At 41.9% G+C, this 13,070-nt stretch overlaps 1 protein-coding gene across 1 annotated transcript; it reads left to right on the top strand.

The window, feature by feature from the left end:
• Nucleotides 1-422: 422 nt before the first annotated feature.
• Nucleotides 423-12,691, top strand: rgma (repulsive guidance molecule BMP co-receptor a). The gene is made up of 4 exons (XM_086298599.1): nt 423-981; nt 4,620-4,735; nt 6,163-6,680; nt 9,723-12,691. The coding sequence occupies exons 1-4, from the start codon at nt 968-970 to the stop codon at nt 10,413-10,415; spliced, it is 1,341 nt and encodes a 446-aa protein (XP_086154725.1). The 5' UTR covers nt 423-967; the 3' UTR covers nt 10,416-12,691.
• The last annotated feature ends 379 nt before the right edge of the window (nt 12,692-13,070 follow it).

Below are 13,070 nucleotides of genomic sequence, written 5' to 3' on the forward strand. Positions count from 1 at the left end.
TGATCCTCCATTAAATCCTGATTATTATGGATTTGTCTTTTTCAAATTGGTGATTTGCAAAGATAAGAGACTGATAAAGGTTATCTGGCAAGGGCTGTTTGCTGCCAATCAATGAGACTAATTAAACTTGATCCAAATACTGCAGAAATAAGAGTATGTAAAAACAGAGGTGAAAGCAATGCAGATATCCTCACTGCCTGGTTTTAAAAAAAAAGCCATTTGGTTTAAGTGAAAGCAGAGTTGTCACTACGCATGGGTTCGGTTTTTTTATAAGATAAAAAGTGTTCAAAAGTGCGTTTCTGCCTGGTTTTCAGTGCAGACCTCTTTTCGCTGCAAAGCATCTAGTTTAAAAAAAGAGAGAGAGAGGGGAGGGGGGGTCTGATATTTGGGGCTCCCATGCGGCGTCATGCAGAGCCGATCATTGTCTCTCTCACACTTTCTAACTAGCCATTTCACAACATCCACACAGCGGATCGAGCTGTACGCAGCAGCAGTTTTACCTTCAGGGCTTTTTTTCTTTCTTTCGTTTTTTCTCCTACACGACGTCGACCCATAACTAACAATTTGAATTCGGCACGCGGATGAGGCCAATTACCGGACTTAATCTATCATTACGTCCCCGTTCCGATCGGCTGATAGTCAAATGAGTTAAGCGATGGCTGAAGAGCTCCGAGTCCGCCACCGGGTGCCAGAAGTGGTTGTTTAAATTTAAAAGAAAACAACTAAAAGAGAGAGGGGGGAAACACTTTGATTTCCTTGCAACGCGGACTTGGAGAAGCTGTGCGGCGGACATGATGTGCAGAGTGGCGGATTTTACGCGCAGAAAGCCGCTGGGTGCGTTTGATTTCGGATTACTGTGACACACTGGCTGTGTAGTTTTCAGGGGGAGATTTTTTTTTAAGGAGTCTGCTTCCCTCTCGCTCCTGTTCGCTGCTGTCCTCCAGGACTCCAGAGTCGCGGAGATCCCATGCAGTCGCCAAGGTTGGTTCGAGACTAAATTTTACTCCTTATTTCTCATATTAGGCAGGAATGTGATCAGTTGTATGCTGCTCAGCCCTGTAATGTGTCTTGTCTTCCTATCATCCTGCCCGGAGTGTTTGGATTTCAGCAGATTTAATAACCTGATCCTTTTTCCAGTGTCACACAAGAAAAAACTAGGAGAAAACTGAATTTTGAAATGCACCAGACCCCCCACCAAAAAAAAAAAAAAATGCATCTACACGCCTCATTACTTCTAAATTATTGGACAACTGGGAGTAAAACTATTAATCACAATTTTATATGTTATTTTGTCTGGATTTAGCAGTTACTCCCGACTAAAAATACCCTTGAGGCCACTTTAATCCAACATGCAGCCAATGATGATCTTAACGGTGCTACAGGACAAATGCGCCTGTCGGATGCAGATTTTTCACCTTTTAAATCCCAACTGCGTGACAGCTACCTGTAATTAGACCAATAACCGAGCTGTCCACAAAGCTCAAATTTAATGACAGGTTTGGTTGTCCTCGTAACGCCATGTGCGTCTGTGTCATGATTTGAGGTTTCATATCAGAGCTCATAACAAGCGCCATCTGTTGGAAAAGAGGATCAGTCCCTGTGGCTGTGGAGATAAAGATAAATGGACAGAGATATGTTGGCCTGTGCAACCAGTTTAACGCTGCACACAAAAGAGATGGAGCAGCTTGTTATTTAGATTACACAGGGAGGATTTAAAAAAAACTGTCTGCTGTAATTCCCCCAGCAACCTGGTTTGACAGGTGATATCAGAGATTTAAGCAGCACATCATAAAGCCATTATGCTGGATTTATGGAGATGTTTTATTGTTATATTGTGTCACCGCTACCTGTTACAGCATGTGGACGACAGGGTCTCCCGGATAAATATGTCCTCATTTATATGACGGAACATGGTGGTGGTTAAAAAGCAAAAAATTTGAGCTGTAGATAAAAACATAACTAAGCTAAGCAATTCGATGATCAGTGTGTTGACTCGGAGAGGTGGTGACTAGAAAAGACATGTCCTAACCTCATTTTGATTGATTATTTTATTAGTGATTTATCGATTAATCAATAAAATGTCAGACGTTTCTTCCTATTTCCCCACCCAGGAAATACACCAGACCCCAAAGAGGTTCAATTTCAGTGAGAGATTTAAGAGCCTCTTTGATAAATAATTTAACTAATCAAACTGGAAGCAATCAAATTAGCTGATACTAATACTGTAATTTATTATTCTGGTATTCTAGCAGAAACAATTAGTGATTCAGAATAAGGAATACATGGGGTCGTTTTGGACAAAGAAATAGAGCTGTGACTTTTTATTGATATTTACGAACCCTCTGTGACATAACTGGTTTCTCATTCACTTTTAATAGTAATAACTGAATCCCTTAATGAAGCTGGATAACAACAGATAACTATCATTCATGCTTGTTCTCCATAAACGGATCATAAAAATGACTAGTTGGCTAAAGCACTGACAACAACAATAATTTCCTCTATTTGTTTTGTTGTTCAAATAGTGCAAAAACATCTTCACATAATGAGAGTAGATGGTTGATATGGATGTTGTAGGTTAGTCTGCAACAGGTGATGTATGTGCAGCATCTGTTTTTCAGATCTGGTGCATTTTGCAGATTGATCACTGGGCTGCTTCTGCCCAGCAGCTGACCGACATCTGATTAAGACAAGCTGCATCAAACCCTTCAGAGTGCTGCTGAACAGCTTCATTCCTCTGCTGCAGCCACGCTACAATCCAAAAATATTCCACAATTCATCAAAACATTTCACCGAGCAGCTTATACCTTTCAGCTGCGCTCATTCCTTCCTTTCAGATGTGAATGCTCGGTATATTAGGTTTGGAAGTAACTCTGCACGGGGGCCACCCTTGTTGAAAACATGTGTAGGCTCGGACCTCTTTGTACATGAACATATCCATCACCCGCAAGAGGGACAGCAACCACAAAGACAATCAGCGCTCTGTGGAAAAATACTGTACAGCCAGCCACAACCTGAGCAAGATGGTACATATTTTGGTGTAAATGAAATGCTCCACTAATGTGTCATCAGCACAATTCAAAGCTAATCAAAAAGAGGAGCAGATCAACACCTGCACTTCTTGTCATTTGGAGAAATGCTTTTAAATCCACCGAACCAACATGGAGGAAATGCTCACTGCAACGAGGGGCTGCTTGTTCTCATTTCAGTGAAGTAATTAAGTAGTAAAATGCCATCAAAATTCTTACAATCAGGTGGGGCTCACTGTAAGTTTGAGTACCTCATGCCCGGGTGCTTTAAATGACTTGTGCTGGGTAAACTATGGCCGCTGTGATATCAAAGAACTGCGGTGTTTCCACACTGTTTCGCTCTCTCTCTTTTTTTAAGTCATTTAACAACCTGAGGATGAGTTTACATCATATAATTACAGGCACATTACACATAGCGGATGGTTAAATGCTTATTTTGAAGTTAATGCCTTGAAACATGGTTGTAAGAAGATAACATTTGCAATAACAAATACTGTGCAATTTGTTTTTCACCCTCCTAGTAATTGTTTTTAAAATTATGGCTTATGGCTGAATTGTATGGCTGAATACATGGAGTTAGGTAACATTTTAGTAAAGTACGCTATTAAATGATTCAACTTTTTGTCAGTATACAGATATTGATCCTCAAGCTAAGATAATCTCCAAACATTCACTCGTTCCACTATGTTAAACACGATCAGTTTAATGGTTTTCCTTGTTATGTGTACCAGGAACCCAATTATCTTTGGATCAACTCAGGGTCTGGGAATCTGTGATGGGGATTTTTCCCTAGATTAAAAACCACAATGGAGAAATTAGGAAGCAAATCAGTGAGATGAACCCACAATTACATGTATGCTTTATCATTTTGACCCAACTTTTCACTCAATCCTGGGTATTTGTGGTAATGAGAACATCTTGTTCAATAATACCTTTGCACATTGCCCACAGTGGGCTATGTTGGGTGGAAGGGTTGTAGCAAGCATTTTAAGGTGATGCAAATGATGTATAGTTTTTCGAGAAGTGATATGAAGAAAAAAAACTGATGATTGTTCGTATTGTTGGTGGTTTTCCTCTTGTTAATCTGCCCACACACGCTCTGTGGAGGCATGACACAGTTTTCATTTCAAGCCTTTAAACGGTGCGGTTGTTGTTGTGATCTTATAACAAATCAGATCTTTCTTTTATATGGCGGTGTGGACTACCACTTTGTGGGTCATGAAAAGTCGGTCGTCGTCTAACAAGTCTGCACACTGAGGTGTAATTTGAGTCTCGCAGAAAGGTGGGGGTTTAAGGGCGAAACGGGCAGCCGTGATTGGTTCAGCTTGTCCGATGGCCCGCAGAGGCTTCGCCTCCTCGGCACTCCCTAAAAGGAAGGATAGCTCGGCTGCCTGCCTGCTTGGAGCTGTTTCAGCTAGCTGCCTAACTTTTACCGACGAGAGGAACAAAACAGCCTCTTACCAGGCGGTGATGAGAAGACGGGACCCCCAGCTTCAGACCGTTTTCATGGACTTTCTAGTGTTTTCTTAGCGAAGGCTTGGCGAGTTGAGCTAACTGTCCTCCACTGTTTTTTGTCCTTAATGCGACCAGGGAGAGGAGTACAGTGCGAGCCCGAGCTGGATGGATGGTTATGGGGGAAAGAGGGAGACCCTCGGCGCTTGAAGTGTGCAGAGTCCTCGCCGTGCTTTTCTCACTCTTCCCCTCTGGTAAGAATTTTTTTTTTTTTTGTCCGTTTTCGTTTTCTTCCTTTTTCCTTTTAGACCCAACAAGCGCGTTTTACGCCAACACACACGGTTTATATGACTTCACGTAACTGTTAATCACAGTGCTAGCAAACTCCAGAAGTTATTAGCATTGATTTTTCTCCACCTTGGCGTCCAAAGTTGCCTGATTTATATACTTTTTATTTGCCGAAATATTGTATTTTGTATCATTGTTATTATTGAACCACTTGTTTTTATTTTTCAAAAAAAAGTGACGTTTTAGCGGGAATCCGAAAACTAGTATGAAAGCTTATAATAGTCCTTATCGTTTAGTTAAAAATCCACCAAACTCTATACAAAAAGTGACTAAAATCTAGAGAATTGCAGCGAAGCGTTTACTTTGTACGTTTATAATTGTTTTTAATTTGAAAATATTAATTTTTCATATTTATTTATTGTTAGAAATCTTGACATTTAAAAATAACATTTTGCCAGGTATTAGTTTTGAGACAAAAACCACTGAAAGGTCTTCCCGGAGCTGCATGCGGCTCTCCAAAAGTGTTTTGTTGGGGGATGGGACGGGTCTCGGGGTTTTGGCTCCTTCAAAGTGTTTTTTCAAGCCGAGAACTGCACCGTAGAAGCCAAATAATGTATCTTATTAACTATATATTTGTGTGACTGCAGTCAGTCACTTTTTCAGCTCACTTAGCGCAAAGCCTAATCGGTTTTCTTCTTTGATCACATGTCGTTACACAACAAAGTGATAATACGCTGATAGCTGAGATCAAGATTAGTTTATTGCCATCTTGATAAGTGGATGGGTGGTGTGGACGCTTTGAGTTGTTTAAAGTTTGACTTCAAAGTGCTGGTAGTCCACCCCCCGGAAACCTCTCACAGCCAGTTCAAATAAATAAATGCTTTATTAATCGAAGGTGATAGTATTCAAACATGGTGTTGCAATGATTCATCCTGGGAAATGTTAAAGTAGCATTGGTGCAAAAGTTCGCCGGATATTGCAACAAAGCTGGAGACCCCAGAGGAGTAGTGTTATTAATCGGTTATCGTGTAGATTAGTATCCCTAATCGAGTTTTTACCTGTGCATATGAAGAAAGAGAAATGGAAACAACTGGATGTGAAAGGGAAGTGAAGCGAAGCTACCTTCTTTCCAGGCTTCGCTTTTGTTTGTGGCTACATCATATAAAATGTATATATTGGATGAAAATTACATCTAATGTTATTGTAATTGTTATTAATTCTATAGATTGTTTTTTTTTTTTTTTATCATTTACAGTATAGTATGCACAAAGAAAATGGTTAACTTAAGGAGGAACAACAGTAGCCTTTTGGATAGAGCGTGTGCTTTAAAGTGTCATGTTTCTAGATGACTTTATTACTTTTGCTCCAACTGGATGTTGTTCCTCTCTGACAGTGAGCCTGCAGTGCAAGATCCTCAAGTGCAACTCTGAATTTTGGGCCTCCACCTCAAACTCTGGACCGGAGGAGGAGTTTTGCACGGCTCTGCGGGCGTACAACAGCTGTGTACGTCGGACTGCACGTACCTGCAGGGGTGACTTGACATATCACTCTGCACAGCATGGCATAGAGGACCTAATGAGCCAGCACAACTGCTCCAAGGAAGGACCGACTTCCCATCCACGTACCCGGACGCCGCTTCCTCCAGCACCCCCGCCGGTTATGACTGACAGCCAAGAACGCTCCGATGGCCCGGAAGTGTGCCACTATGAGCGCAGTCTTCCACGCAACACGGCGCCACCTAACTATACCCACTGTGGCTTTTTTGGAGACCCACACCTCCGAACCTTTGGCGACGACTTCCAGACATGTAAGGTGGAAGGAGCCTGGCCGCTCATCCATAACAAATACTTGTCCGTCCAGGTGACCAACACTCCCGTAGTACCAGGCTCTTTCGCCACCGCCACAAGCAAGGTGAGACCCTCTGTTGTTCCTGTGTATGACTGCAGCACTAGCTGATTGGCTAAGGCTTTGAATATATGTCTTGATGCATGCTCATCCAGGTAAGAAAATCCCAAAAAGTTGAATTAGTTCTGGACGTAGCGTTTTCAGTGGCAGAAACATTTCGTCACTCATCCAAGTGACTTCTTCAGTCTCAGCTGACTGCAGGTTTCCCCAACCTTATAAACAGCACATTTGCATAATGACTGAAACTAGCACCACTGACAAACAATGATTGCATTATTCATCAGTGGCGCTAGTTTTTTCTTTCTGAATCCAGTCAGTCCGCTTGCATCTGAGTGATGTAAATTCCATTATCCAAGAGGGTCCATGTGCCAGTTTTTTGTGACAGTGCAGAGTACCCCACAGAGACTGCACTGGATGCACTACAGCTAACTGCAGTGGATTGTTATCGAGGCTTAATGCCGAACTGATCATCCTTAATCAAGCTAATGTTTATTTTTCCACAAAATGTGCTGTACTAAGTATTCTAGAAGGGATTCTGTTCTGTGTTACTAAAAATACACTAAAAGCTACACAGAGGAGAACAGGAGGGCAAGATGTCTGACACAGGAATGGTATACAATCATCCAGTCACTTTTCAAAATAAAAGACCCTGTGCAGACTAAATGCTGTGCTGCTGAAAGTGTGTTTTGAAGAAGTTCAAAGGATGCTATGTGTGTTGCATCGCTGGGATGAGCCAACAGTCAGTCAGCTAGGGCCACTGTTAACAATTAAAGGGCCATTTACACATTCCTAAGAAGTTGTTCAAAATTTGGTGAACAATTTTTGGTTGATGCGCAGTTAAGAAAAGGACTCTTGTCTGTGTTGTGTTACCTCCGTAATTAAAGGGGGGGGAGCGCAATCAACAATTTCTATTATCATTGACTCAATTAAGTAGCAAAAATGTGCTGGGTACAGCTTTTAAAATGGGAAGCATTGCCTGGTTCTGTATAAATATATGGTATGTAAGGATTTGGACTGTCAAGCAAAACTGGGTTTTGTAGCATTCTCTGTAGGTGACTTGAAAAGGTGTTTTAAGATAATAATTTGTTGATCCTTGCAATATTGCTTGTAGGGTTTCATAAATGTTAGTACAAATTAACCAGCTGCACATATGTGTCTGTGTGAAGAGCTGGGATGATTTCCTTTTGTTGACATATACATGGGCAGCTGCAGAGACCGCAGGTGTGTAGATGTTCTTACTGCCCTGCTTTCTTATCTGCTTGGGGAACATGTTACATACACGTGCATTAGATCAGCATTACAGGAAGACCTGCAGGTCCTTTTTGAAGAGATGGGTTATTTATTTATTTATCTTTATTTTTTTCCCCCTCTACACATTATTGCACATAAGATTGCCATATACAGGTGTAATAGCAAATGCCATGTGTTCTGAAAGGTGCTGTGGGCCTGTGTTCCTGTCACACTGTGGATCCTGCTTATTTGGATGAGTTCTAAATTAGGATATGAGGAAGCTCGATCCAGCAAATCTCAAAGGGCTCCATGAGCTTTATCAAAATCTTTTGATACTTAAAATCAAGATCTTTGATAAAGCTTATCAAGATCTTTGAGATTTGTTGGGCTGGGCTTCTTCATCTCATAGATCTTGATAAGCTTTATGAATCATATGTTAGTATTAAAACAGCTGTGCTTTGTCGCATGTGAAGCTTCATTCTCTGTTGAGCTCAGTCTGATGTTTGGGTTTCTTATTGTAGCACACAGTGAGCACAGAACTGCAGATTATTTTGTCCACATTATGAGATATTTTCTTTCAGATTTATCAGCAGTGCACAAGTCATTATTGATATTTTGTTGAATAGTGAATTGGTTAGTTTGGATAGCCGCCCCTAAAATGGTCAAACTGGAGGCCATAACATAGGAGTTGGCCTAGACTTGGCAATGCTCCAGCACCATTTGGTTGAGGACCTGAGTCGTTTGCTGAGGATCATAGCTGAAGTACTCAGACTGAGGTATAAGAGGACTTTGTCCCTAATCACATTTTTAGAAACTATAATTTTCTGTAATCAAGGTTTCTAATCATACTCTATTAAGCATTTGTGGGGGGTTTTAGCTTTTAAAGTAATTGCATTTTTGTACTGCTATTCTTGGAAGCAAATGAGACGGCTTTTTAAAGATCATGATTCTGGACAAAGGGAAAACAAAGCAGCAGCCAATGCCACCTGTGCAAACAAGGCCCTTCTGGTTAAAGATCTGCATTAGCAGAGCTCCGTGTTGGTACATAGCTCTCGCTACAGCAAATAAAACTGTCTGGTTATTTCCATCTTCATACCAGTAGATAAGGCAGGCCTTTTTCTTTTGTTTGCTTTTATTAAACATTTAAGAAGGAAACTGGGGAAAAAGCAGAAGTTATTGTGGCTCGGATAAAGGAAATTGAAAGAGGGAGAGAGAGAGAGCTGGTGCAGCAGATAAATTGTCAAGCTTAAAGAGTATACTGTGGACCCCCACCCTGTGTCCCCTGTCTCAAACGAGCAGACATCCCAGTTCCTAGGCCGTCCATGTTCACACAAAGGCTCATTGGTGTCCTGATGAAACCAAGCTTACAGAGTCCTGGCCAGTCTCACTTAATTAGCTGCAGAGTATATCGCTGTGTCCTGGCCCGACGCCACTCCATGGAGCATAGTTCTGGGGGTTCACAGGCAGGTTTTTCAGTACTATGAATGGATCGTCTTTGTGTCTGCAAACTGAGGCCTGATTTTTACATGGCCGAGACTTGTGTTTTTTGAAGGCGTTTGCCTTGGCCTCCCTCATGTTGAGCCAGCCCTGAAATGTGACTCTTAAGTGGGGCGTTGTGGTAGATTGCACAAACTTGTTCTTAATGCAAAAGTATAAGCACTTCCCATTTTCATTCCGATGTTTACATTTACTGCAGTTTACTAGGATTTAGTATGTGAGTAGGTAGGGAAATGGTCACTGATAACTTCCTGAGAATCGTAAAAGTTGACCGTAAAATGAATGTTGAATATTGATGCAATTTCTTTCTCCATTCTGCAGCTGACGATCATCTTTAAGAACTTCCAGGAATGTGTGGACCAGAAGATGTACCACGCAGAGACAGACGAGCTGCCGGCTGCGTTTGCAGACGGCTCAAAGAACGGAGGCGACCGCAACGGAGCGAACACTCTGCGTGTGGTGGAGAAGGTTGCCGGGCAGCATGTGGAGATTCAGGCGAGATACATCGGAACAACCATCGTAGTCCGGCAGGTAGGCCGCTACCTAACCTTTGCCGTGCGGATGCCGGAAGAAGTTGTGAACTCAGTGGAGGAAGGTGACAACCAGGACTTGTACCTGTGTCTTCACGGTTGTCCTGCCAACCAGCGCATCGACTTTAGGAACTTCAGAGCTCGAGCGGCGGAGGCCCAAAGCGTCAGCAGGACCAGGAGCAGCACCGGTGCCAACGGCTTTACCTACCAGTCTGCAAAGACCAAGTGCAAAGAGCGGCTTCCAGTGGAGGATCTCTATTTCCATTCTTGCGTGTTCGACCTCCTCTCGTCCGGAGACATAAACTTCACCATGGCAGCCTACTACGCTTTTGAGGATGTTAAAATGCTCCATTCAAATAGCAAAAGATACCACATCTTTGAAAAGACTGCCGAAATGAATAGTGCAGAACAGAAGGGCAGAAATGTACTTTCAGTCTTCCTCGTCAACCTCCTCGCTGTGTTATTGTGGACAGTCTGTCTATAGCGTCTTTACAACAGTGTCCTCATGGTGTGTCTGTCAAGGAGCATTAGAGCACCATCGCTGCGTCCTACATCGGCTCCTCTCTGCTCTGGTTCTGTGACTTGACAGGTAGCTTGCAAGTAGGTCATCCCCGACCCAAGTCTCATTTTAGTGCTATTGTCGTGTCTTGACGTCAGCTTAATGACAGGACGAGCTCAGCGTTCTCCCACCTATCATCACACGTATTCAGCTGCTTCATTGGATTGGTCTTTGAAGAGGGCAGCGGTGAGAGAGCCCAGCTACTGCTGAGCTCAGGATATCCACCTGGGATTAAATCCCACATTCTCAATGGGGCCTGCATACCTATGGGAAGCTGGACAAGATGATCTTTTGCAGAAAGAGGAGTTTGCTGTTCCTCCCTCCTCTGACCCCCCCCCCCCCCCTTCATTGGTGCCAAGCCAGTGAAGCTCTATGGCTCATGTGGCAAAACGAGAGGACCTGACAGGGGCTTTTGTTAACCTTAGGCCAGAAGCAGCTCTATGTTTGATTAGTTTCCAGCTTTGGAAAAGCCGGAGCCTTTTGGAAGAAACACTCAGCCAAAAGGATGTCAGAGCAGCGTCTCCAGTTGTCTGTGGAGATTAATGGGTCATATGTTAGGTTGTGTGTGTGCGTTAGTACAATATGTGTGCCGAATTCAGCATCTGTGGTTAATTTTGTGTTTGTGCGTGCAGCAGTTTCCAGACAACAAACCTCCAGCGGGAGAACTCCATTCCCATGTCTTTGTGTTGCACCTAAAATTTCAGAAATAGAAAAAGATGAAGCGCTCGAGTTCATCTAGTGGACTCTTTATCAGCCAAGTAGCAAATTCCAAAAAGGGAACTCAAAAATAGTCATCTGCATGTCATTTTTCACTGTCATGCAACCTTTTCCCCTCCTTTTGAGCCGTCACACAACACGCTGACGTGTGGATCAGACAGCGTTTGTACTTTTAGGTCGGTTATGTGAATGTAGCGAAGAAGGTTTAGAAGTGCAAACTTGTTTAAGGGCACTTAAAGCGTTTACAGAAGGTCGAGCAGCCAATCAAAGCCCGACACCTCCTCGAGAGCATTTTGTGAATTTGAATCTCCGTTTAAGCGTCGGTGGTGTAGATGCCGTTAGTACTCGCTGTAAAGACATCACCTCTAGTCAGTTGAGCATTTTTATAGACTACCAGCGTGCTGAGCTGACTGTGGCTTAGTGAGTAAACGATAAGCATATGTCTGCAGACGTGATTTCATGGCTTAAATCATTGCCAAAGAACAAGCCCTTGTGCCAACATTTTTCCAAACAGCTGAATTTTCATCTTTCAGTCCTTTAAAAACAGTTTGCGACTCCTGTGTATATAACTCGTGTTTGTGGGTGAATTACAGTAACACGTACTGTAAAGGCAGCATTGGTTTCTGTTACTGCAGTCTCACTTTTTGCTTTTTCTTGTTTCACAATAAAGCTTCGAGGTTTCCAGCTGAACTTTGGCTCTCAGCTGCAGTATCTGTTAGTGTGCAAGTCCTCCCCCGTAGGTCCCGTTACCGCTGGGGCAGTTTAATGGTCATTTATCCTTTTTTACACTGAAGTATTTGGCAGGCCTTACTACTGCTATTTGGAATATGTATCAGTGCAGTTTGACGGCAACAAAAAAGGAAAAAAAAACGCATACAAAAAACTGATGATTGTAATGTTGAATCTTGTGTTGATAGATGTAATTTGTGTTTGTGTGTTTCACAGTAAATGGTTCTACATGTGTAATGTGAGACTGTACATGGTTTTTGTGTATTGTTGAGTTTAAATTTGTATATTACCTGTTGTGTTTTGAATTTATCACTCCAGTTTTTTGTACACAAGATGTTTCAGTGAATGTGAACTTTTGTTTTTCTTTAATTTGAAAAGGGATTTTTCTTTTGTCTTTTTGCAAAAACATGAACGCCATAGAACCGATTAGTCTTTACTGAGTACAGCGTACACATCGGTCTGTGTAGCAGTGATAAACGTTAGTTGTTTAGTATCAAACAAGACTGCCCACCTTACCCACAGAAGAGATTGTTGCAAAGTATTTTTTTGGGGCGTTCATGTTTTTGAGTTTAAAGCACTTTATGTTTTCTTTGACATTTAGCTCTTTTGTTTGACTTGTAAGGGTTTAAAAAATACAAAAAAAGCTGAATGGGGGGAAATGCCAGAAAGATCAAACTGTGTTGTAAATGTGATCCCACATGCCAGCTGTTTGTAATGTAAATTATTTATTAAATAAAAGGAAGATGTCTCGTTTATCAGCTCTCCTTTTGTCCTGTGTGGTGTGAGTTTGAAAGCATTTTTTGAAAACCACCCCGTGTGGGTTTTCTGCCTACACTTTGCAGTGCTTGACTGCCCCCTGCTGTAGATATGAGCAAATGTTAAAATGTTGTTTTGTTTTTTTTTTGTTTGTTTTTTTTTAAAGAAGTTTTAAGTTTTGACTTTGGAGTTAAAAATTGATATTAAAAATGGGATTTATGAGCTTTATATAGTTAAAATGTAAACGCAGTTAAATGTAAAAGTGAAGTTTCAGGTGTATCGACAATTTATAGAGAAAAGCATAATAAATAATCTAGAATTGACAATTTACTGAACATCCTATGCAGACAGAGTAGGAGGAACGAGTAGGAGGAACGT

The sequence above is a fragment of the Aulonocara sp. 'chitande type north' Nkhata Bay genome, linkage group LG7 (assembly GCF_057382095.1).
Source record: "Aulonocara sp. 'chitande type north' Nkhata Bay isolate Kocher_YH1m ecotype deep benthic linkage group LG7, A_spYH_male_GT1.1, whole genome shotgun sequence".
Lineage (NCBI taxonomy): Eukaryota > Metazoa > Chordata > Actinopteri > Cichliformes > Cichlidae > Aulonocara > Aulonocara sp. 'chitande type north' Nkhata Bay.

What these genes read in the sequence shown, in the direction of transcription:
- rgma (XM_086298599.1), top strand. An exon ending in TTTCTCACTCTTCCCCTCTG is followed by an intron (nt 4,736 to 6,162) that starts GTAAGAATTTTT and finishes CCTCTCTGACAG; the next exon opens with TGAGCCTGCAGTGCAAGATC. An exon ending in TCGCCACCGCCACAAGCAAG is followed by an intron (nt 6,681 to 9,722) that starts GTGAGACCCTCT and finishes TCCATTCTGCAG; the next exon opens with CTGACGATCATCTTTAAGAA.